General features: G+C 39.0%; 1 protein-coding gene across 7 annotated transcripts; it reads left to right on the plus strand.

Moving 5' to 3' along the window:
* The first annotated feature begins 2,867 nt into the window (after window positions 1–2,867).
* Window positions 2,868–24,953, plus strand: LOC121919136 (zona pellucida sperm-binding protein 2-like). 7 transcript variants are annotated; one of them, XR_006101401.1, is made up of 24 exons: window positions 2,868–3,015; window positions 5,171–5,284; window positions 5,390–5,457; window positions 5,722–5,814; window positions 6,591–6,718; window positions 8,070–8,216; window positions 8,694–8,765; window positions 10,447–10,614; window positions 10,703–10,799; window positions 11,344–11,561; window positions 13,663–13,816; window positions 14,528–14,736; window positions 15,522–15,639; window positions 16,582–16,787; window positions 19,366–19,483; window positions 19,591–19,757; window positions 19,847–19,947; window positions 20,021–20,148; window positions 20,250–20,300; window positions 21,123–21,306; window positions 21,395–21,515; window positions 23,052–23,197; window positions 23,355–23,461; window positions 24,820–24,953. XR_006101401.1 is itself a non-coding variant. In XM_042445417.1 (24 exons), exons 2-23 carry the CDS (start codon window positions 5,256–5,258, stop codon window positions 23,429–23,431), a joined length of 2,748 nt encoding a protein of 915 aa, XP_042301351.1. In that variant the 5' UTR covers window positions 2,868–3,135; window positions 5,171–5,255; the 3' UTR covers window positions 23,432–23,461; window positions 24,820–24,953. The 7 variants fall into 7 exon arrangements, 5 of the variants coding, with proteins under 5 accessions (XP_042301351.1, XP_042301350.1, XP_042301354.1 ...); XM_042445417.1 differs by having other exon boundaries at window positions 2,868–3,135; window positions 23,052–23,145; XM_042445416.1 differs by having other exon boundaries at window positions 23,052–23,145.
* Window positions 24,954–25,802: the final 849 nt, after the last annotated feature.

Here is a 25,802-nt window from a genome sequence, read left to right on the forward strand (position 1 = left end):
GAGTGGTGGGACAGAGAGAAGGGACTCCCTATCAGATCATAGAGCAGTGGTTGGTTTGTAGGGGTTGTGTGCCTGCAAGTCATTTCTGACTTATCACAACCCTAAGATGAATCTATCACACCATTTTCTGTAGCTGAGGTCACCTAGTTGGTTTCAATGGCTGAGAGGAGAATCAGATAATGGCTCCAAACAGACAGGCCAAAATAAAGCTGCTTCAGGTCACTTTAGAGGTATGCTGTTTAAATTATGTATGCGTCCTAAGAGTCCAGACACCGCTCCAAAGCCACAATCCAGTCCTAAGGACTGGAGCGCAACTTTGGCGCAGCTTCCAGATTCTTAGGATGCATGCATCATTTAAATAGTATACCTCCAAAGTGACCTGAAGCAGCTTTATTTTGGCAGTCTGTATGGGGCCTCTGATTCCCAGAGTCGTAGTCCAACGTTCAAACCACTACACCACACTGGCTCGCAAGGATGAATATGGTCCTTCAAATAATAATTGCAGACAACTACTTAGTTATAGAAATGCCAGTATGCAGCCTCATGCAGGAACATAATGTCCAGGGAGCAAAATACAATATGTTGGATAGTTAGAACAGCTCCTGATACACAATGTGCCACAATGAAACTACTGTGAAATGTTGAAGGGCATATTTTTCATCATTGACTAGGCTAGCTAGAGTGCATGGAAGTTGGAGTCAATCATCGTCTGGAGGGCCTTACATTGTCCATCTTTCTTCTAAGGCAGCGATGGCGAATCTATGGCACACGTGCCAGAGGTGGCACTCAGAGCTCTCTCTTTGGGCACATGTGCCATTGCTCCAGCACAGAGTTTGCCAGAATTTGTTACTAGAAAGCCAGAGGGACATGGCACTTTGCAATAAATAAGTGGGTTTTTGGTTGCAGTTTGGGCACTCGGCCTCTAAAAGGTTCACCATCACTGTTCTAAGGCATCCTCACATTATTAGTGGTGTTCAAAGTTGCTATTACAGCAGTAAAACATTTCCCCCCTTTCCTTCAAAGCTGGACCCCATTCCGTGAGAAAGGTGGGATATAATTTCAATAAGTAAATAAATCCATATTAAATCCAAACTGCATATCATTCTACATGCAAATCACATGCTCACTGCCCACAGTCCCCCATCTTGTTAGGCAAGATAAACAAGCACTCCTTGTCCTTTAATATTCAGAGAATCACTCTGAATTAGTCTGGAATATCTGTCTGCTCTGTTATCCTACAGCATGAAAGCAACATGAATTAAGAAGAGCTTGACTTTCATCTTGCTTTAGAAACTTACCTTAGTATGAAAGATCATGCTGGTCTGCATTCTTCCAAGTTCAGGTTAATTCAGACCTAGGCATGCTTGTTCCCATTTACAAATAGAAAAGATACCCCTGGAAGAGAGAAAATATTTCCCACAAAGGTGGAGAAGGGAGACATCCAGTGGAGAGTCCTAACAATGCTTTAAAGATTAAATGTGAATTTTTCCACTAATAGAAAATAGTGGGAAATGAAGTGTTGTACTTTATTACAATGACAACAACTAGAAAGGCTTCGCATAGAAAGGTATAGCAGTCTTCTGGCTTTTGCAATAATACTTTATTGACTGCACAGTTTGCAAAGCAATAGATTGTAATAATTCCAGTACAAAATAGTAAATTTTGACAACTGTGCCTTTAAAAAAAATTCCAACATGATAAACTGCACCTGTGTAGAATTAATAACAATTGTCACAGTAATAGGAACCCTGTTTTCCTTTGTCTGTGGTTAGTTAGGCTAAGGCTACACTTATGTTTGACCAGACACCACTAGATACAGTGGGATTTAAACTTGAGTAGACTTGTAAAGAACTGTGCTGTAAATTGGTTGTTGGGGTGTCTGTGTTTAGTGACACTACCTTTAAGTACAATTAATCCTCTGCAACCACCCACAGATTCAACCATTCACAGCTTGAAATTTAAAAAACAACAACACCAAAATGCAAAATTTCCACTTTATATAAGGGATATCATTTTACTATTCTATGGGACTTCAGCAGCCATGGATTTTGGTATCCATGGGGGGGGGGAGGGGGTTCTGGAACCAAAACTCAGCAGATATCAAGGGTCCACTATATTTGTTGTTGTTGTTTTCAGTATTTGAACTTGCTGCCTGAGTTATTTGCCCAACTATTTATGAACTCCTAAAAGCGCATATGAGCTATAAACGTCCAACTCCTAAGCCAATATATGATTACCCAGGCATCTTTTGCATGTAGTATTTGTGTTGTAGTCATACACACCAACATTCAAATAACATAAGCTTTTAAAAAGATCATACCCCTTGGAATTTAACTTTAACCACAAGATGATTCCATCTAGTTTCAATGGCTGTAGGGAACATCTATATGGGCCATTACTTGTCCAATGAATACTGTTTTTATAATCCTGACATTTTTATTTGTCACTTTTAGGCAATAAAATGCATGATCCTGCCAGTTATTTGACATTACACTGGCTTTGGATGATTGCCTTTCCCACATATTAATAGTAACTCATTATAGATACAGTACTGGTATTTAGTTAGATCAAGCCAGGGTTTTCTTTTTAAACAAAATGAAACAACTATGTCATATTTTTAAAAACCAGATGCTTTTAATTTTCCTACAGGGAAAAACCCACAGAGTTCTATTGTTCAAGGCAGTGGTTACAAACATTAAAGAGCTAAGAAAATAACACCCCAATGTGATTTTTTTAAATGTTGTATTTCAATCCCTGATTACATGGATTCATTGGTTTGTGCCTTTTTCTGTCTCCAAACAGAGGCCTAAAAATAGCCTATGCTCCATCAGGGCAAAGGTTTCTGAACACCTCATTGCAACACAGATTTCAAAGCAACACTACTGTTCAAAGAAAGTAGAATTAACAAAGTAGATCTAAATGGAGAAAAGGCAGAAAGTAGCTACTTTTGGCCAAGGCCCAAGATGTATACTCGGAAGTAAATCAGAAGTAAACTCGGAAGATGTATACTCGGAAGTAAGTTGGAATTCAGTGGGAGTTACTTCCTAGCACACACATGTCATTTGTGTGTACTATGACTCCTATCTTCTTCTAGAAAAGTATCTGCCTTCTACAGAACCAGCTTTCCTGGAACCAGTATGTATTTCTCTATTATATGTTCTCAAACACTCTTTGAACAAGATCCCCCCCCTCAACTGTTTGCATCTACCTCCCAGTGATTATCTGTATGTTTGTGTGTTTCTGCCCTTTCTCTTAGCTTAAATTTTTCTCGGCTATACATGTCTTTCTTTGCTAAACTACACTTGGATGTACGTATTACCCACCTATGTCTTTTTTGCACATCTTAATCCTCATTAAGATTTACATCTCTCACCCCATCACTGTGTTAGCATATTTTTCATTTGTGTTAGGTTTCACATTCCCATTCCCTGCCACGTGTGCATAAATGTTAGCCTGTCTGGGCTGTGCTCCAGGCATCCAGAAAAATGGGCCCATGAGAGTTTATGCTGAAATAAAGTAGATAATCTCAAAGGTACCACTAGACTACTTTTTCCTTCCCCTTTTTTATACTTCAAAAAAATACATTTAGGATTGCAGCATTACAAGTGCTTATCTACTTGACGTTATGGCCCACTCTTATGTAAAATTACAATCCTTTATACACTTACCATGGAGTAAGCTTCCAGTGAAACAGAGAGGAATAACATCAAAATAAATGTGCAGAGACTGTGTTATAATTGTATTTTGGACTAAAATATTGCAGACAAGGCTTATGTGTTCTAATGCACTTGGGGAGTATGTGTTGTTGTTCTGCACCTTCAAGTCAACCTTAAGGTGAACCTATCACCAGGTTTTCATGCCCCAGCAGGGAATCAAACCTTGATTTCCGGAGTCTCCTTGGACTTCATCTACACTGCAGAATTAATGCAGTTTGACACTGCTGCCATGGCTCAATTCTGTGAAATTCTGGGATTTGTAGTTTTGTGAGATACTTAGCCTTCTCTGTCAGAGTGCTCTGGTACCGCAACAAACTAAAAATCCCAGGATTCTATAGGATGGAGCCATGATAGTTAAAGTGGTATCAAGGTGCATTAAATCTGCAATGTGTCAGCAACCAGAGTCAAAGTCCAGTGCTCAAGCTTCTACACCACACTGGCTCTATGCACATAATCTCAGCATTACCCGTCCTCCACAGCAGATGAAAGGTAGCTCTGAACTTAAAACATATGGCTGGAGGACACAAAGGGACCCTTTTCCACACAATTTGTTTTTCAACAGCTGATTATCTTCATCCAGCCATTGGCTTCCTAACAAGGAATGGGGCTAGCTCAGCCAATATTTTACTGGTGGTGTTCCTGTATTGTATCTTTAAAGCAATTTAGATGCCATGTTTAACTGATACAGCACGGCTTTTACTCCTGGGTTGGCAAAACTCAAGCCCTCCAGATGTTGCTGGGACTTGAACTCCAAGGGTCCCTCATTGTTGACTATACTGAGTAAGGGTTCCAGCCCAACCACTTTTGGAAAGCCCCAAAGTTGTCCACCCTTGTTGTTTTACTTTTTGTTGTTGTGTGCCTTCAGGTCATTTCTAAGGTATGGGGCACTTGAGGCAAACCTATCACATGTTTTGTTTTGTTTGTTTGTTTGTTTGCTTGACAAGATTTGTTCAGAGGGAGTTAGCTTTTGTCTTCCTTTCTGGCTGAGAGCATGTGACTTGCCCAATGTCACCTGGTGGTTTTCCATGGCTGAGCAGAGATTCAAACCTGGTCACCAGAGTCATGGTCCAACACTCAAAGTACTACTGATTCTTCTTGTTTTACTAGAATGATGATTTAAAACAATTGGGAAAGTTGTGCCTGTTTAATTTCTGTATGTGGGGTGTGAAAAACACATGTTTGAGATTGATTAATCCTAACTAAGCTTATGTAAGTGACTCTCACTGAATTCAATGGATCCATCTTACTAAGGGGGGGGGGGGGGATGCCAAGAATTTTGATTCAAAACTTTGGTCCAGGGAACTGAATTCAAATCTACAAGACCCCCTGCAATGATTAATAATAGCTACTAGAGCACCTGCTTCTAATTCAAATTCAAAGAGGAACAAAGCTTTGCCTTCTTTTATAAAGAAGACTCACTATCCTTCTTTCAACATTTGTTTTCTTTTCCTTAGTTTATTTTGTGTCAATGAGCACCTACACTGTGGAAAGAATTTGTGGAGTTTGGAGGACTTTGCTTGCTTTCAATCCCTTGGAAGGATGCTGGGTGCAAAACAATGGCTCTGCAGGTACAGTAACTTAGTGTCTGAAGCTTGTCCTTAAAAAAAAAAACCTGCAACAACTCTGATCTGTTCTGTTTCTTGTTTTTTAACACTCAATTTTCTCAATTGTAGAATCATCCTGCTGTTCATTTCATTCTATTCTGGAACGGGGAGGATTCAACAAGTGCTGGCACCCCCAGGTTGGTGAGATGGATTGATTCCTACTCCATGAACCACCAGACTTGGTGGAATTATATAAGGCAAGGGTGTGGAACCTATGTCCTAGATTCTGCTGAACTACAACTCCCACCATGCTAGACCATTCTTTGGGATTAGTTTGAGTCAAAGTCCAACAATGACTGGAAGACTACCAATTATCCACCAGTTATTTTCATGGACTTTATTCCAAATGACCAATCTCATATTACTACTCTAACTGTAGTTTTATTCAACCCCCTTTCTAGGTTTTATAGAAACTGCCTGTTTTTCCAGTATGTTTTGGATGAAATTGGATGAATCATTTTTGCAGAAAAAACACCTCAGGATAGAAATAATGGGTGAGTTGTAATTCATTGTTTTGGACAAGGAGGCAGAAAAATATTGTCTCTTCGCTTCATAAATGTGGCATGGCTATGAAAGTAACATTCTACTGAAATGAATAGGGCTTACTCTGGTATGGCATGGCACCGTAACAATGGCGGTATCCCATGTATGCGGGCGCTGCCATTGTGACGTGACGGATGCATAGTGTCCGCACGTCGCGCTGCGTCAGTGATGTCACGAGTACACCATTTTCATGGGTTCTTTTAGCTCCGCAGGGAAGCCACGCGTTTTGGCGGCTGTGGCTTCCCTATGGAGGAAAAACAGGCACCGGCAGGCCTCCCTTTTGGGGAGGTCTGTACCGTGCCTTAGATTACCCATCCTGTGTTTCCATGTCTGTTGAATAAGACGAGTGTCTGGATCTTTATTGTTCATAGTAAGACAAACAATGCTTATGGTGAGTGAAATAGTCCATCTCAGAATCCGTTAGCTTAATCTGCCGTTTCCAAAAATGCCCATCCTTGGTTGAGACTCGCAATGAATGAAAAACAACTAAATTGGAACAGCATGGTACTGAAAACAATGTCTTAAAAACCAAAACAGAGGTCAAATGAGCCACAAATACTGCATTTGAGGCTTAAAGTATTGTAATATCTAATATTGTGAATTGTAATGAATGCTGAGCTATCACAGAAGAAAGCATCATTTTCCAAATGTCATGTTGAAATATTTGGCTGAACTAACTGCCCAGTTACTGTCTCTGAGAGGAGTTAACATTCTGCTGTGTCTCTAGATCACTCAGGTGTCACCGTCTTGCCTGACAAGGAGGTGGAAGCTCGCTGTGGCTATGTCCTGTCAGAAGATGTGTGGGGAAATCGGATCTTTCGGGCTTCTTTTCTTGGTTGTCATGTTACAAATGAGGTGAAACCAAAGAATACGCTGATAAAAGTGTGACTAAAGCTAACCTTAAAGTACTGTATCCATTTTACCAAGGATAAGTAAGTTTTGTCTTTGGTGATACAGCAAGAATATTGAAAGTTGTGGCCTGAACGTCATGCTGGAGGCGGCTGGTTCTCATTTTAAAAACTGATTATTTAAATGGTTTTAAATTGAGATACACATTTTTTACCATCACAAGTTTTTTGTTAGGAAACTGCCTGGGAGATTATTTTAAAAGGGGTGAGGAAGATGAATAATGTTGAACTCTCCTCCACACTGTAGTTAGATGCACTCCATTTGTGATGAGGTGAAGTACCCTTGGATGTCTATTCCTCTGCTCTTTGTGTTGTATGGGTGGCAGGGCAGAGGGTAGCAGTCTGGAAGGGGCCAGAAAGAAAGACCATAATCTGCTGCTTGGATTTAGAGCAATGATGGATCTGAGCCACTGTGTTAAAGACAGAATAGCAAATAGAAGGGAGCCTCATGCATTTAAGGAAGAGGTTGGTCACCAGAGTTAAACCCATGGTTGTTTCTGAAAATGTCACAATCATCTTTGTTGACCATTATCCTCAGGGCCTCATAGAAAGTTTAGTTTATTACTGGATCAATTTGAACACTAGAAAGCAGGATAAATATATGTACTGTATAGCAGTTCTTGGCTTGATAACAAGCATGTGGAAAATGTGGCTGTTTCAGTGTTTTTGACTACAGCACAGCTAGCATAGTCAATGGTGAAGGATGATAGGGCATGAAGTCCAACAACATCTACAGAAACACATTCCCCATTCACTTCTCTGGAAGTCCAACAACATCCAGAGAAACACAGTCCCCATATATTTCATCTGCTGTCTATGTATCAGTAAGCACTCTAGTATGAACAATGTATGACCTAGCATCGGAGCAAGGATTAGGGCTCAGGGTGTGGAAAAGAGGGGCACAGCTGATGAAAAGCCACAGTTGTGAAGGCAGTAGTAATCAAACCTGAGTTAGCACATGCTATGTTTAACTATGCTATTGTAAAGGAGAAGCTGTACTGACTTTTTTTTTAAAGGTAATTATTTGGATGCATTATATAAATATATAAATATTTCTGGAGCACTAGAAGAGCTGTAGAATGATAAACTAGAGTTTGGAAAAGTTACGAGGGGGGTGAGGTTGGGACTACAGCTTACAGTATGGCTATTAGGCTGGCTGCTGGATTCTGCATATTGCAGTCTAAAGAAGTAAGTTTCCCAAGCTCTGTGATAAATGTGCACAGAAGTTCTGTGGATTCTTGAAATAGCTTCTGTTTGCATGAAGATACAAACTGCAGTTGTGTTCTAAATAATTACAGAGGGATGAAAAGTTCTCTCTTACTGTAAATATCAAAGTGTCATCATTTGAAGACATGAGAGCATCTACAACTTATCAGCGTATCATGAGCTGTCATTACTTCCCATGGGCTCCACGGGAGATTGTGTGTGAAGAAAATTACATGGAGGTAAGGTAACACAAAAAATTTATATACAACCTGGGATGGGGAGTTTTTGGCTATGTTGGCCCTGTCTTTGCTACTACTAAGTCTGTTTTATGTAGGAGATCTGTGGACAAATGTAAAAAAGAAAGGCTGGGGAGCTTTGATCAGTGTGCATGTGTGGGGGGGGGGGGGGTAAAATCCCCATTTATGAGGAATGCTTTGCTAAAGTGGGTGGGGCTGGGTCACCCTTTCCAATAATTCTTGACTGGTAATTCTTCCAATTTGGTCTCACTCGGCACCTAAGAGTAAATCTCAGTTTAGTAGCTTCCTGTAATGTAAACTTAGATAGTAATGTAACCCTTCCCTCTCTGAACAATGAATAGAAAATAGTTAGCCATTTAATTTATCTTTTAAAAAAGAATGTACAAGGCAGGAATGCATTAGGACTTCATTGAGAGCCTGTTAAATTCTGTACTGAAGAAATTCTAATCCCATGTCAAGGTGTCAGTGAAGAGTGACGTCCCTGTGATTTCTGATGATGAGACTCATAAATGGATGTCGGCCCTTCCTGAGGTAGGAGAGGGACTGTTATTACTTTTATAATAGATCCATATTCCAATTTAATGGGCATTAAATTCTCCCATGACAGTTTACAACACTATGGCCTGTTACAAACTGCCAAAATAAAGCTGCTTCGGGTCTCTTTGGAGGTATGCTATTTAAATGATGCATGGGTCCTAAGAGTCCGGAGGTCGTGCCAAAGCCACACTCCATTCCTAAGCACTGGAGTGCAGCTTTGGTGCAGCTTCCGGATTCTTAGGGTGCATGCATCATTTAAACAGCATACCTCCAAAGAGACCCGAAGCAGCTTTATTTTGGCAGTCTGTAACAGGCCAATGAGAATGAAAAGATTAGCTAGATTAGTATTAAATGTGACTCAGGCCCCATACAGACAGGCCAAAATAAAGCTGCTTTGGGTCACTTTGGAGGTATGCTGTTTAAATGATGCATGCATCCTAAGAAGCCAGAAACCACACCAAAGCCACGATCCAGTCGTAAGAACTGGAGCACAGCTTTGATGCAACTTCCGAACACTTAGTATGCATGCATAATTTAAACAGCATACCTCCAAAGTGACTCAAAGCAGCTTTATTTTGGCCTGTCTGTATGGGGCCTCAGACTCTTAATTGCATGTTGCCTCCTTCTCCCCTTGGAGAAAGTCATTTTTGAAGTTTTGTAGCATCTTTGAAATCAAACTGTATGCTCAAAGAGTGTGTGCTTCTGTTATGGGATGAAGCTAATATGTACTTGTTTAAATTGCTTATATGCCACTGTGCCCAAAGTAGCCCAAGGTGCTGTACATACAAAACCTTACAAAAGTCTCACAACTATTTTCCAGTGAAATAGTTAGGTGGAAAGGAAATTTTTAGTTCAAGATTATCCTTTGTTATACATCTCTAGGTTTTATCCTTGACTTATCCATGGGTCATATCAAAATCCATAAATTTGACCTCAACACCTGTCCTAGACTTATACATGAGGTCAACCTATAGCCAAGTACATCCCTACTTGAAAAGATAAACTCTTGTTTAATAAGACAAACCATGGTCCTCAGAAATTGTGTACTCTTTGGGACTACAACTCCCAGAATTATTTCTGCCACCATAGCAAGCTGAGAGAATCTGAGAGTGATGGTTCTACACACTCATACACAACATCCACTTTTCTAAGCTCCGGACCAAACCTAAATGTTGAAGAAAGTAACTAATTTAGACATCTGGCTCAGGCAACTGATTTGGGTTGCCATGAAAGAAAATCACACTGCTTGTTTTTATCTCTACTTCTCATAAATCATTCATAGCCACAACTAAGTGACAGTCCACCTTTATCGTATGCCTCTAAAAAATAATTGTTGCATAACAAAACATTCCTCATCTTGGAAAAGTTACTGAGCATGCTGCCCTATGGCTTCTGGGAGGTGTAATCCAAAAAATGTCACTTTTCCAGACTTCCAAACCCATCCTAATGAACCCAACTCTTTTTGCTGATTATGTGGTCTTGTGGGGATGGAGACACCTAATCTGTGTCTTCGTAACACAGAGGTTTGTGGTTTAGGCTTGACACAATGTACATGTACAGAAATGGATTCCTATCTACTGTGTCTGAATAAATTTGTACATGTTTGCCCTATAATCTTTTTGTGGCATCAAAGCTTTAATGTTCTTGTCAACCTGATCATTTCTTTTCCCTTTAGACAGAAAGAGTTGCCTATCAGATATGGCAGCTGATATTCTATTCTCCTTCAGGGAGAAAGACAACATTGGTGAGTGATGCCAGTAAACTAGGCTACAGCTTCAATAATACACTGACAAGAGTTTTCCTTCGATCTCCATACTACACAAATGAATCTGAACATTCAGTGGTGAGTTTTTAGAAAGGTGGAATTCTTCTAATCCTTACCATGTTGTCGACAGACAGATAGGACTTTACCATTTATATTTTGCATACAGGTTGATGGTGTCACTATGAGCACAGTCAGTTCCACTTCCATGTACAAACAAAGATGGCTTCTCCTCATGATTGATACCACTGTATCATGCCCTGTTGGCAAGTATTTCTGATTTATTCCAAAATACATGACTTACTTGAATGCCCCTGTAAGAGCTGGTCATTCTTTGAAAAACCTCTGCCAGCAGAGCTAGCTACCATGAATGCAGCAAAGACTCTTGTGAGACCTTTACAGCTAACCAATTCTTTTATGAATCATCTGTTGTGGGCACTGTTCACCTTTTTCAGATATGTAAAATGTCACCTCAAATTGCTGGCCAGTTATATACATGTATTTGCAAGGGCAGGTGGGTTTTAGAAACTGAAATAAGAGGCAATTGCAACGCAGAAGGACAGACAGGGATAATTACCTTAGCAGTGGTCCTATCTGACCGTAAAAATGTTTGTCTTTAAGGTACTACACGACTTGGTTGTTTTTGCTGCAATTTCCCTTTAGAAACCATGGCATGAGATTTGGCTAGCTTGGCAAAATTTAGCAAAGTGATTCATAAATATTAAAACAGTACCTGCTTGATATAATATGTAAATTATCTTGATTTTATCCACCAGTGATCTGAATCTTGCTACTTCTATAAATCAACAGATGGTACCAGCTTCACAGATGCTGTCATAAGATGGACTGTGCCAACTGTGATTCCTAGATTGGTCCTTCAACAACAAACCTTCAGGTCCCTTAATATATCAATGGGAGTTGGAGGGAAAAGAATAGAAGACCCTACAAAGTTCAACTATAAATTGGAATATAATAACACACACACTGGGATAAAAATCCCAATTGGAGCATCTGGGGGCAGATTTAAGGTAATATGCACTATGAAAGTTTATAGGGCAAAAGTAGACTAATATTTGTGTTGACAGTCTGCAAACTTTGCTCTTCATCCAAATTTAATAATGCTGGGGGGGAGAGCAAAATTCAACACTTGTTCTCACTGTCTACAGACACTGAGGGGGAAAGAACTCTGTCAGATTAGGACAGGTATATCTGCTAAATCACAAAATATGCTCTGTATGCATTGGGGAATGTATGTGAATTCAGATCCCATGATGTTACAAGCTGGAGTGTAGGATGAGTTGGCCTATAAAACCTTTGTTTCTGTACAACATTGATTGCAGTCTTCCTTCTGAAGGAGTTGGGGCATTCAGAGCACATGATTCCAGGATGTGACTGCATTCATGTTAATATTGTTGTAAAAACTAAAGTCTTCCTGGCATTAGTGAGGACCTATGAAGCCTTAAATGGCCTGGTCCCATCCAACCCGAGAGTTCATTTTTTTACCCACGTTCCACCACTAAAGTGGATCAAAATGCTCTAAATAATTTGCGATCTGTGTACCACAGCATGCCTGAACAGAGAGGCATAATTTGTAATTCTCTTCCCTGTAGAGGTATTTTTGCTGGTATATTCATCAGAAGCAATGTAAGATATCTTGGATGAACCCAGTTTTTCCTCCAGACGTAGTGTCACAATTCTAAGCCTTTGAACTGGTAAAGATAGTCTTAGTGTTCAATACCTGTGGTTACTTGCCTAAATAGTGAATGTATTGTTAAACACAGTTCAGTGGTACAAAGATGATGCAGCACATTGCAAGCAAATACCATATGTTTTGACTTTAGTATTACAGCAAATACCTTCTTCATACAATTGGAGAGGAGACTGTACACATGGACATCACTGAATGGTCAACACAAAAAACAAATGGATTACATAATAGGTAACAGAACACGAAGAAGCTCCATTCTTGCAGCAAAGCTGAAGCCATACAAAGACTGCAGGACACACCATGACCTATTAATATCCAAAATTAGAATAAAGTTGAAGAAGAACACCAAATCAATCACCATGATGCTCTGGATAACATTCAACAGAATGTAAAGAAAAAAGGAGAAATACTTTTGCAATATTAGGCCGAGTCAACTGGGAACCAAATATATATATATATATATATATATATATATATATATATATATATATATATGAACAGAAGTCAAGGGAATAGTCAAAGAGAAATGCAGAAAGATGATATCAGTGGCCAAAAAGGAAGAGAAGAAACAATGGATGATGGACAAAACACTTCAAGCAGTCAAAGGAAAACAAGAAGCATAAGAAAAGAAAAACAGGCACAAAATCAGAGCTATGAATACTAAAGTCCAACAGTTACTGCTCAAGGTTAAAGAAAACTGCTACAACAAATAATGCAAAGAAATAGAAGCCAGCAACAAAAAAGGAAGAACAAGAGACCTCTTCCACAAGATTCAGAAACTCAAAGAGAATTTAAACCGATAGGGATGGGGATACTCTATGATCATAATACATGACCATGATGAAATTTTAAAAAGATGGAGACAATGCACAACAACAATTGACACATGGAAAGAAGAAACCTGGTTATGGGTCTCCTTAGGGCTACATAGAAGGCCCTTGTTGGTGCTGGACAAACAACAAAACCTGTGCTGGAGAAGAATGCTGAGGATACCCGTGGATGGCCAAAAAGACAAATAAATGGGCCCTTGCACAGATGAAGTGTGAAATCTCCCTGGAAGCCAAGATGATCAAACTAAGACTGTCATACTTTGGTCACACCATAAGAAGGGATGAATTATTAGAAAAGACAATGACGCTAAGAAAGGTAGAGGACAAGAGAAAGAGAGGAAGGCGTATGCCAAATGGATGGACTCAGTCAGGGAGGCCATGGGCCTGAGCCTGCAGGACCTGAGCAGAGGACAGGGAGTCTTTGAGATGTTTCATCCACAAAGTTGCCATGAAATCAGGTTGACTTGAGGGCAGTTATCAACAACAAATGAGAGGTTCATTGTTACTGTGGGTTTTCACTGTAATTAGTCCCACTTGATGTAAGTTCACATCGTAACATATTATTTTCCATCTCTGTTCCTTTCCCCTCAGAGCACTGTATCCAGTGGTGTCTATGGAATGACATGGAGTATTGACTTATTTTTGGAACATGCCTGGACAGATACAGACTGGCAGCTGACCAAGTATACAGTGATTAAACCAATCACTACACCCTTCATGCCACAAATACCAACAGTAGTCAATAGTAAGTTGGAACAGCTAAGGTGCAGAATTAGATGGAAGATGACTTGTAAAAATAACATACATCTCATAAAAGCAAAACATGTTAGTGTTCCCCAGGAAGACCTATGAAGGTTAATCCCTTATTGAAAATAGGTTTTTGATCTCTGTTCTTAAGAGATAAAAGTGGAGGCTACAATCATGTTTCTCTATAGACAACAATATCTAATAGTATATCCAAAAGTATGCTTAAAGAATATCCTTCCTTTTACAAGGAAAATGTTTGGTCCTACCTCTACTAGATGTTCCCTGTAGTTTATAGTTGTAGATTTACTTAATCTAATGACAGAAGACACATAGCTCAATTTACAGAAAAACAGCTACTTTGCCCCAAAATATTATTAAATGGGAGTTATTTTATGGAATGTTGTTCTTGTATTATTATTATTATTATTATTATTATTATTATTATTATTATTAATATTCCGCTTAATTGCAGGGAATCCAAGTGAATTACAGTATTAAAACAAATACAGTTTAAAAAGGTATACATTAAAAATACCCAAATCCCTATTCTTCCCACCAGTTATAAAAACATAATAATCATAATAATATTTATTTAGAGTATTGCATATTCAAAGTACAGCTGAATGCTAAGACTTCTGTTAAAAAAAACCAACTATATTCTACCAATCCTTGTGACTTTCTGTTCACAAATTCCCTTTTGTCTTTACAGACACCGTTCCATCAATGCGACTCTTTGATGTCCTGTTGGGAGTCTTCCTTCCTGATGTCACTCTGGTAACACTTACAATAGGAGGCATACCTTTAACTCTCAAAGAAGCAGAACAAAAGGGCTACAAGATTTCTGATATTTCCTTTCCTAACGGAACAAAAGGTTTTAGACTGGAAGTACCTTTTGATGATCCCATTGTCCAGAAAGAGGTAATGCAGCTGGGGCTCTATGCTTGAAATATTCGTGCCATAACAGACATTGTATATTGTTGTGTACCTTCAAGTTATGGTGATGCTTAAGATGAAGCTATCATGGGATTTAATCTACAGAAATATTTTTCTATCCTTAATGAACCTGATTCAGTAAATATGCATGTACTTGATCATTCACAATAGTAGCAATGTTAGTGCGACAGCAGGAGATCATTGCATTGTTAGGCAACCATGCAGAAAATAGGCCTGTCTTGGAGCTAGGCCTACCAGACGCTCATTGAGTATATCATGCTGAATTTGTTCTCTCAAAAGATTTCTGTTTCTTTCCCAACCTAGTGCCCTACATATTACTTTTTTTGGTGCTGCAACTTGCATAATCTCTAGACAGACTAGTTAATGGCTGCATTGGTAGAGGATGATGGGAAATGAAGTCCCATATATTTTGGGGAAAGTTGTTGTGTGCCATGACCAGTTAACCTCTAACTTCTAAAAAATCGTACCTAGTTTAATATTCCCAAAGCTTTTCTCCTCTTGAAGGAGACATGCCTACAATGTTGTTTAAAATGGTAGAAGACAGTCTTGTGGTTTGATGGTCATGATCTTATTGCTGTTGTACTTCCAAATTGATATAATAATAATAATAATAATAATAACAACAACAACAACATTTATTTATACCCTGCTCTTCAGCCAAAATAGCATATACAAGATTTTAAAAAAAGAAACAGTCTTTTTTTGTAGCTAATACTATCAAATTCATGATTTTAACACTTTTTTAAAAGTATATAAACAAGAATGAAACTAAATATTCCCTCTATGTGAACTACACACTGAATGTGGGTCCTGAGAAGAAGCTATACCACCATCTTGCAGACGTAGAATGCGTAGTTGCAGATATTGGTAAGTCACCAATTAGTATTGGTTATATTAATGTATCATGGATGCCAATCTCTGTGTTATCACTTTTTGTTATTTCATTATTAAAATGTTATTACTTTTTGTTGCACTTCAGAGATAAAGGTGACACTATGTTGGTGAGCCAATGAACCATATGAACAGCTTTAAAAAAATAAATCTCAGTCAAAACTTTAATGATATACAGTACTGTCATATACAGTCTATATTCAAATGCCTTTAAATAAAAAGCAAATATTATTTCTTAATTACACTGTTTAGCCATAATCACCCAGCTGTAGAGTCGGAATTTCCATCCATTTGTCCAGAGGAGAAAAACATATGGCTCTCTAGTTATTGTTGGACTGCAGCTTCCATCATTCTCATCTGGTGACTGGGGGCTACAGCTGATGGAAGTTGCAACCAAACAAGATCTGGCAGACTGCATGTTCTCATCTCCCACTTTAGCCCTAGGTTCCACTATAACCTTCGGTATGTGGTCTGCATCTAAACCAGTGGTCCCCAAACTGTGCCCTTTAAGAGATTTTGGATTTCAGCTCCCAGAAGCCTCAGTCATGTTGGCCCATAGTCTGGGATTCTGGGAGCTGAAGTTCAAAATCCCTTAAAGAGCACAGTTTGGGGACCACTGATCTAAACTATGTCTGTGTGTCTCACTTTTTCCTCAAATACCTAGCTATGAAAGCTGCCTGGGACATAACCAAGAATTTGATCATGTATAGAACCACCAGTTGAAGACTGTTCATATAGGTCATCTTAGTGTTGACAAACAAAAGTCCTCCCATCTGAAAGTCAAATGTCTTCATATTTAGGGGGCTTAAAATTAAAAGATCTCCTAAAGTTTATACACATCCTTGTATAGCATATTTTGGGAGAGTTACTTTATAATTTCTCTCTCTCTCTTTCTCTCTTTGCCTTTTTCTTCCACAGTACTGCCAGAAGGCATTGGGTATTGTGACAAAGCAAACATGTATTTAGCTATTCCAACCAGTGACATGTACAAATATTGGCGCCTTTATGTAGGCAATAAGCCTTTAAATCAAGCTACTGCCTTTTCAGATGGATATTTTCTCACTACAAATGACACTCATCTTGTATTACAAGTTCCTCTCTTTGCTACTGGGATTATCTATGAGGTACATTATCTTACCATTCCAATTTTTCAGATACCAGTTGAAGTGAATGCTAGTAAATTAAACCTTTCTACAGTATAACCAAGATCAGTGTCCTCTATCTCCACTCTCCCACCCTCCACATGTTCCACAACAGATACTGATAAGGAACCATGGGACTTGTATTCAAATATGGACTCGGATGAGAGGGAGAGATAATGGCAGAGATCTTGGTGTCCTTTGCTAATGGTTCTACTGATTTCAATAATCAACACTACATCTCCATAAAATTTTGAACTGAAGTCTGTTACATCCAGACTCCACAATATATCCCTTGTGGCAGTCTGTCCCACTGTGAATTATGCTCAGTAATGTTGACAAGACAATGTGTTACAGTTTGTTACCATACCCTACACCACCCATATTGAATATAGGGTTTCATATTTTCATCTTTTGATATCTAGAGCCAAGCATGTTTTTAAAAGGTCGTGATGATCTTTGGAACACTAGGAAGTTTCCCACAGGAAAGGCACACTGACACGAAAACATGTGGAGGATGTTAGATAGCACTAAAGTTTAATGAGTTTACTGATCACTCTGTCCTCCCCCAGACACTCAGCATATCATCTCTCATTTTATGAGTCCCATCATAAATCAGTTAAAGAGCCTATTTCTTTCTCACCGCAGGCTGTGTCCCTATTCACCTTCCCCATCCATCCATCCATCCATCCATCCATCCAGGGATTGTCTCAAATCCAGTCAATTTTTTTTACTCTAAAGTTAAAGCCATCAGTCATTCGGATATCTTTGTTACATTGCAGAATAGTACTAAATACCCCTCAAGGCTAGAAGTTAGGTATAAATATCAGCCCCATGTATAGCCAATTTGCTGCTACAGACCAAAGCTCTGACACACACAGCAGAGCTCCGCTCTCTGTATAGCCCTCAGACCCTGGTGAGCCAATCTCCATCTTCTGTGGAACTACCTCTTCAGTACTGGTAATTGTCACATCCTCTAACTCTCCATTTCTCACTATCCAACCTTTCATATCTTTCTTTCAGTTAGCTCTGTATGGTTCTTGAAGCTGCATTGATTTTGTGTGTTTGCATGCACCTTTGCACATTTCTAAATAAAACTCTAATTCATCAAAACCAGAATCTCTCTGCCGTTAGTACTGGTATACTGCAGTGTAAAAGATCTCTTAAGTTGCCCAACCTTGCAAAGGCCTTCTGTTAAGCTAAAAAAATTCCCTCAAATATCAAGAAGAGACTTTCACTGTTGGTGGGAACCCCAATTCCCTCCACCTTTTGGGGTAACAATTTGGAGGAAATTTTAGCTATGTGCTTTTGTAGACCCTACATGTGGAGAAATGCACAGGGGAACCATGCTGCCCCTAACTGTAACATATTGACTTGTTGATATTAATGAGTATAGCTCACTAACGTCAGTTTGCAAAGGAATCTTTTAGCACTTTTGAGACTGAGAGAAAGAAGTTAATACCATCATCTTTCATATACTTAAATCTACTATCAGATGCAATTTCTTTAGTTACAAAGGTGCTACAAGATCCTTTGCATATTGATCCAGACTAGCACAACTATATCCTTGAATTCACTAACTTTAGGTCAGAGTAGTGGTATGTATAAACTATAGGGTTTGAATGTGGTAGGCTTTGGGTCAAAGGATTACAGATATCTGTCTTGATACCTAGAATCAGTGGAACTGTTAGGCAAGACTCTGATGCCACACTGTTTGCTTTTTCCCACATTTCACTATGGACTTTACCATAGGAGCCCTATTCCCACTGCAGCCACAATAGTAAAAATAAAATGGAAGCATTTTCAATGCAGTCATGACTTCATGTCCTCTCATTTGCTGTTGCCCCCATTGCACTCTCTTCCTGATTCTCCTTAACCCCCACTTCCTTGCCTTATGTCCTACCAAGCATATCTACAGTTTTTGTTTGTTTGTTTACATTTTTCACACAATTCTGGCGCTCTGCTAGCATAATTGAAGTTTTTAAAAAGAAAATAAAGGCAAACAGGATGCTTGAGAATACTGAGGGAGAACAGAAGGAGAGGACAGTGACACTACATGACTGGCAATTGTGCAGCTGCCTTAGGAGTGATGTTTCGTACCTGGGGACTTGTATGCTTGTCAGGTCATTGACACGTTCCCCCAGTCAATGAAAAGGGACAGGTTGGGAGGCATAATTGTGTGATGAGTATTGCCAAAGCCAGTGTGATGAGTATTGATTGCCAAAGCCAGTGCCAAAAGCCTGGTGTAATTGTAGTTTAAAAGGCCAATGTAGTAATGTCCTCAATCTGTGACTTTCTGTATATTACTGGCTATATCTCCTAGTCATCTTTAGTGGATTCTTACAAATATTAATGCAAATTGTAAATAGCAAACCTAGTAAAAGAAGAGTTTTGCTAAGCATCAAAAGTGTCCACAGTGTTTATTTTATAGAACTGGGTATGTGAAGTAACCCGCTAGACCATTTTAAAACAAGGAATCAAATGCCTAATGTTTTGCTAGTGCCAAGAAATTTTTAAATGAGAAGTTAAGTCTAACACACATGTGCCTCTTGTGGTTTTAAAGGAAGTTTCATTTGAAAGAATCCAAGCAAGATTTGATCTTACCCTGAAAAAGACCATCACTATGGAGACTGTGGATATCTTCTCCATTACGTGCAGTTTTTACTTCCCAGAATTTGTAGGTGAGCTTTATTCTATGCCCTGTTTAGGACATCTGCATATTTACAAAGCATTTACATATGGGACAGATCTTGTGTTCTAATTTATTGTCATCTTCTTCCTCTTCTAGTATGCTATCCTAATGGGACAGTAACTGTATCTGCTCTTATGAAGACAGTTCCATCTATTGACATGGGCAAAACAAGACTGAAGGACAGCACTTGTAAGCCAAAAGAGTTTACCAAAGAACGAGCTTTCTTCCAGTTTCACGTTTCTACTTGTGGAACTTTGGTGAAGGTAAGTAATTTGACAAGGTAGATGTGGAGAAGGAAAGATGGAAAGCATCTTGTCTTCAAGTATCTTTGAAACTGTTTTCCCCAATACAGTTTGAAGACAACCGTCTTATTTATGAAAATGAAATATCCTTTGAAAAAGAGACTCTTCCAGTTCAGGGACCACCGACCATCACAAGAGACCCAGAATACAGGTAAGAGTCATTAGATCTGTACTGTTTTCATCCTTGGAATCACTTACAAACTAAAAGTATCCTTCCATTCCAGGCTAACTATATTGTGCTACTACCCACTCAAAGAGACAGTAGCACAAACAGCCATTATCTTTGGCTCTTCATCTGAAATATCACAACCTTCTGGCTATGGTCCAATAATTACAAGATCAAACACGGCAGGTAGGCAAATTTGGCAAGTGCAAATGATTGCAAGTATAATGTTGCATCTTTTCTATTTTTGGTTTTAAAAACAAAGTCTGAGGTGATTTCTTCTTTTATAGGTTTTAGAAGAGCAAGACAAACTCCGAATGTAATTGCAAATGTGTTCAAAGGTAAGATTCTCCTAAAGGAGGATAAGTGACTCTAAAACAAAAGCTTGATATTAACCTTTTATGCCAGAGGTGTAGTGGGAATCATATAGCCCTCTGGCTGTTGTTGAACTGCTACTCCCAATAGCCCCAGCCAGCATAATTAATGGTGAGGAATACTGAGAGTTGAAGTTTAGTAATATATGGAAGGCCATATGATTCACACATGAGTGGACAAAAAGTTTAGGGGGGGGGGATAAAAATGGTAAGTACACAGCAGTTTTATTAAAACAATATGTTGCAATGAAATGCTAAAAAGATGATGAAAAAAATTACAAAGCTATCCTAAGCACAAAAAGGCTTGTTCTGGCCTGTGAGCCAAGCCCTAACAGACACAAGGCTAATATTGCCAATCAGTACTAGGCTTGGGAACTGCAAATCCCATAAAAAGGTCAAGCACACAAAATACCAGTGCACTGGCAGATAAATTCCTCTGTGCCTCTCAATATGGAATAAAAAGAGATAGCACAGTATGCCCATATAATTTGGAAGTACACAACAAAGAATAAATTAAAAGGGATAACCAGTGCGCCCATTACAGTTGGGAAATACAAAACAGAGACCAAACACGTTTCGACTGAACATCTTCGTCAGTGGTCATAAAGAACTAATGTAGCAGCCTTGTAAGGTATATCATGTAATATGAAGGGACATCCAGTCGCTGTAGGCAAGTTGTTGGTCCTCTTGGACCTAGTATAATGCCTTGGACTTGGATGTCCCACATGTAATTCACACCCCAATTTATACTCTAACCCCCAAATTTTAATTTTCAACTTTCCCACACAGATGACTCTTTCGCAGAAACTTATGGAACACATTCAATAGCTGTCAAATACTTATGGGAGCCTATATTTCTTGAAGTTCAACTAAAAGATGAAGCTTCTGATGCTGAACTGGACTTGGACAATTGTTGGATAACCGAGTCTGAAGAATTCGACAGTATTCCCCGGTGGAAATTCATTGCAAATGGGCAAGCAGAACTGCATAACCTTCTGCAATCATTTTAATCAGGTGAATGTGATAAATGACTAATGACACTTCTCTCCTCTCCCAAACAGATGTGAGGACAAAACCCATGGGTCTGTGAACTTCTATCCAGTGTTTAAAAGTGACAGAGTGAAATATCCTAATCACTTTAAAAGAGTGGGAATACAGGTGCTGATTCTTCTTCCAAGAGAGGTATAAACCAAATTAGGGGCTGGGAATGGAAAATGTGGTTTTGTGGTATAATCTCCACATCTGACACAATGCGTTCATAATCATGAGGGGTGCTTCAATTATTATTATTATTACTATTATTACTATTATTATTATTATTATTATTATTATTATTATTATTATTATTATTATTATTATTATTACCCTGCTCTTCAGCCAAGGCTATCAAGCGTTCTGACTTTCTCAAACTTTCATAAATTAGGTGATAACTGGTACTTTCTGACAGACAGCACAGCATTACAACTCAGAAGGGATTATGAACCTATTCTTTTCTTCATTTATTTTAAAAAAAGAGGAAGGGGTTGTTTTAATTTAAAAATGGGAAAGGGGAGGAATATAGGATTTACAGAATGACAATGTTATTTCAGCCCTAAAATTCAGTGTATGGGGCCCTACAGTCGATTACGAGTAGACAATCATGTGAAAGTACTACCTTTACCTTTTTATGGGACGGGGCATCTTCATAATACATTCCACCCTCCATATCCATGGATTCTTTATCCACGGATCCAACCACCCACTGCTTGAAAATATTTTTAAAAAACATATGAATTTCAAAAAGCAGGCCTTGATTTTTCCATTCTATAGAAGGGATATCATAAGACAAAAATGACTTGGAGGCACAAAACAACCAACCAACCCACCATTTCCCTATGCCATTGTATTTAATGGATCTTGAGCATCCACAGATTTTGGTATCCACAGAGGTCTTGGAACCAAACCTCAGTGAATACCAAGGGCCCACTCTAAATGCCTCATCTGAAAACTATCAGCTGTTTGATGGCCAGTATTACACTTCAGGGGAAATTCACATAGATTCCATTCTGTGTTGTACAAACCATGTAAGCCTGATGTCCAGTGAAAGTCACAGAAGTGCCACAGGTAAAAGAACTATGAAAAGTACCAGTACAGGCAGAACAGATTTCAAAATAGTGGCAAATGTCTAACAAAAATATATGTTCTTATTAGCATTACTTGGGAGATTTTTTTTTCTAAAGTTCAGAGTGATGTAGATACTAAACCTAGACTGGACAAACTGTAAACTCATGAAGTCAAACACAGTCTACCAATAATGCAATAAACCTGGTATGATTGTCTGTCTCTTTGCCTCAGACTACAAAAGAAGGTTGTCAAGCATCTGGCAATCCACAATACATGGTTAGCCAACAATGAGAAAAGAACTTTCTTTTCCTAAGCACTGGTTGGAAATGTTTTACTTTGAAGCAGCCCTTTTGAAATGCCAGAAGGTGGTATGTTACTACATCCAACATTTAAAGAAAATGTATCTAAGGCTGCAGCGCTAAACAGAATTAGCTGTCTGACTTTTCGTATTAATAGCAATACAGGAAAGTTCTTCTTTCCCCATGAGAATAAGGTTTATTCAATATGACCAGTTTGGGGATACATGTTAGACAGGCTTCTGCTTGCTGTATTCTACAGCAACTTAACAAAAGATCCTTCTGTTTCCTCTTCTCTCCATCCCCACCTCCTCTCCAGGTATATTTCCACTGTACAGTCACAGTCAGTAATTCTCCTTGCGTGCCTGTTAATGACAATCTCTTTAAAGAATGCATTTCTAGAAGGAACCTTGGTAGGTGTTACACTGAAAGCTGGGTACATCCATTCATTGATTGTTAGATACGGTGAGATAGTTTGCCTTATCACATCAGTCACCAAAATATAATTTGCAACATTTACAACTGAACATGCTAGTAAATGTCTGTCCCTTAATTCTAGGGATATTTGACTAATATTGTTTGCAATATTATTGTTTGACTAATATTGTTTGTAATACTTCAGATCAGCATTCTGAAACTCTTCCTATTCGCCATGGTTATGTTGTGGCTGGACCAGTCTTGATTCTTCATCCTGAATAAATTAAGCTGCTGGGCATACAAAAAAATTAGGTAGGTTTCAGAACTTAATTAACAAGTGTATAAGGATGGTGGGTATGCTGAAATAAATTGTTGTTGTTAACTGCCTTCACATCAATTTCGACCTATGGCAACCCTATGGATAAGACATCTCCAGCCCCCCCTCCCCCCATCCTTTACTGCTCTGCTCAGCTTCTGCAAATTCATATTCGTGGTCTCTTTAATAAAATCCATCCATTTAACATGTGGCCTTCCTCTCTTTCTACTTCCTTCCACTTTTCATAACACTATTGTCTTTTCCAATGATTCATGCCTTCTCATGATGTGTCCAAAGTATGATAGTCTAGTCATCTTGACTTCTAGGGATATTTCTGGCATGATTTGCTATAGGACCTTTTAGTAAATACAGTCCGCCCTCTCCTTACGTGGGGGATCCGTTCTGGACCCCTCCGCGTAAGGCAAATTCCGCCTATGCTCAAGCCCCATTGGAAACAATGGGGCTCGTGTGTGGCGGCATGGCGGTGCACAGGGAGCAACGGGAGCACGCACCCATTCAATTGAATGGGACACGCCACACCTTCCGCCCCACGCGCACCCCGTGGCTTGAGCACATAAGCTCAAGTCCGTGTAAAGCGTGCCTGTGTATGACCCAGGCATACTGTACCTAAAATGGTATTTTAGCTTACAATCAGGGCTGCACTTCCATCTCTTTAACAGATGATAACTCTAAGGTGGTTTAATTCTGAAAAGAACATAGTCTTTCCCTCTCACTCCAGATAACATAAAAACTAGCCTCTGATCAAAAACTGCCTATATATATTCAATCACAAAACAAATTGTGAGTGCAGTTTTATAATGTGCAGTCAGAGTAAAGACCCAGTTCATTGGAGAAAATGTTGAAGTTCACAGGTCTCATCTGATGTTGCTGGCCACTTTCAAAATACTGTAAGAACTGTTGAGTGACTGATGCCATCTTAATTTTTGCAGGCTGCCTTTGGACATATAAGATGACAATGACTACAGCTTATACCATAATTCTTCTCTTTTCAGTACTCTGCTGTCACCTGCTTCTTTCCCCAGTGTATGCTTGTCAGGGAAAGAGAGTTTCTAGCAATCTGGCACTACCCCTAATACATAAGGTTTTTTAAAAATATTGTAACCAAAATACGAGCCTTCCTCCTGGATTTCAAGGCACTTTTTAAAAATATTAATTTAATAGCTACATCTATTCCATGAGAAGTCTTCATTAGCTAGAGCAACCTGCTCATAGTGCCTAATGCTTAATCACTTGAATTGTGGGGGAGTAATGTGCAAAAGAGCAAGAATGTGGTCAGTCTAGTAGGCACTCACCTGTGTAAAGAGGAAAACTAAATCTTGCCTTTCTTTTTCAGATATAGCTAGACAATTCTATCTGCTGCAGTTGGTCTCTAGATTCCCAGCATTGCCTTGGACTACTTTAAATGTACACATCACATTAGATTCTTATGTCAGATCTATGTAAATTAAAATCAAGAAGTGCAAACCACAACTTTGTCTGTTTTGAGACTGGAAAATTTCCACAATTACACAAGCTTTTGGAACAGAACATTTTATGTGGGGAAGCGATGCTTTTCTTCACTCTGGGACTAGGAGAATTTCCATGGTTGCACCGTGTAAGCTAAATCCTGGAAAAAGCCTGGCACAGATCCATTCTTGTCCAGGGCCACTCAGCCTTTGGTTAAGCCATCATCTTTCAGCCTAGGTTCTCAGAAGGCCAAAAGGAGAACATCAGTGCATAATGCCTTGATTGCTCTGAGGGTAAAAATAACCATGTCTTTTCTCAACACATAAGAAACCCACTTATTCCTAGAAGCAATATTGCACTGTTTTGTATCCAGTCACTGGTACCAAACAACATGGTAAGAGTTTTGTGAGAATCCATCTGTGGTCTTACTTGCAACACCAATATTACTTTACTTCCTTTTCAGTCAGGTTAAAACTCTAATTTGCGGGACAAGTTGGTTTTATCCCTTAGCCTCCACTCTCCAAGTTTATATGAGGGCCAAACTAACCCACAAAATAAAGGAAAGCCTTGTGTAATGCAATGAAGCACTCTGGCTAGACAGCTATAATAAAATTACTAGACAAAAGCAGCCTTATTGTGATATAATGGGAGCAGATGATATAGGACATGATATATTCCAACCTAACAACTGACAAAGATTTGCTCATGTGTGAAATGCATGAAACCACCTGCAGCTTTACTGTTAAGAAATCTTTGGAAAGTCCTATAGCCTATTCATGTCTGTAATAATCCCAGCCAAAGGATTGTTGCCAGTCTTTAACAGCTGCTGCTAAAATTACTGGTTCAGCCCCAGAACAGTGATGGGTATTG

The sequence above is a fragment of the Sceloporus undulatus genome, chromosome 1 (assembly GCF_019175285.1).
Source record: "Sceloporus undulatus isolate JIND9_A2432 ecotype Alabama chromosome 1, SceUnd_v1.1, whole genome shotgun sequence".
Taxonomy (NCBI): Eukaryota; Metazoa; Chordata; class Lepidosauria; order Squamata; family Phrynosomatidae; genus Sceloporus; species Sceloporus undulatus.

Bases quoted from the DNA above. Each gene is read 5' to 3' on its own strand.
- LOC121919136 (XM_042445416.1), top strand. The intron at 5,458-5,721 runs GTTGGTGAGATG...CCCCCTTTCTAG, and splicing joins ACAAGTGCTGGCACCCCCAG to GTTTTATAGAAACTGCCTGT. The intron at 19,758-19,846 runs GTAAGTAATTTG...TCCCCAATACAG, and splicing joins CTTGTGGAACTTTGGTGAAG to TTTGAAGACAACCGTCTTAT.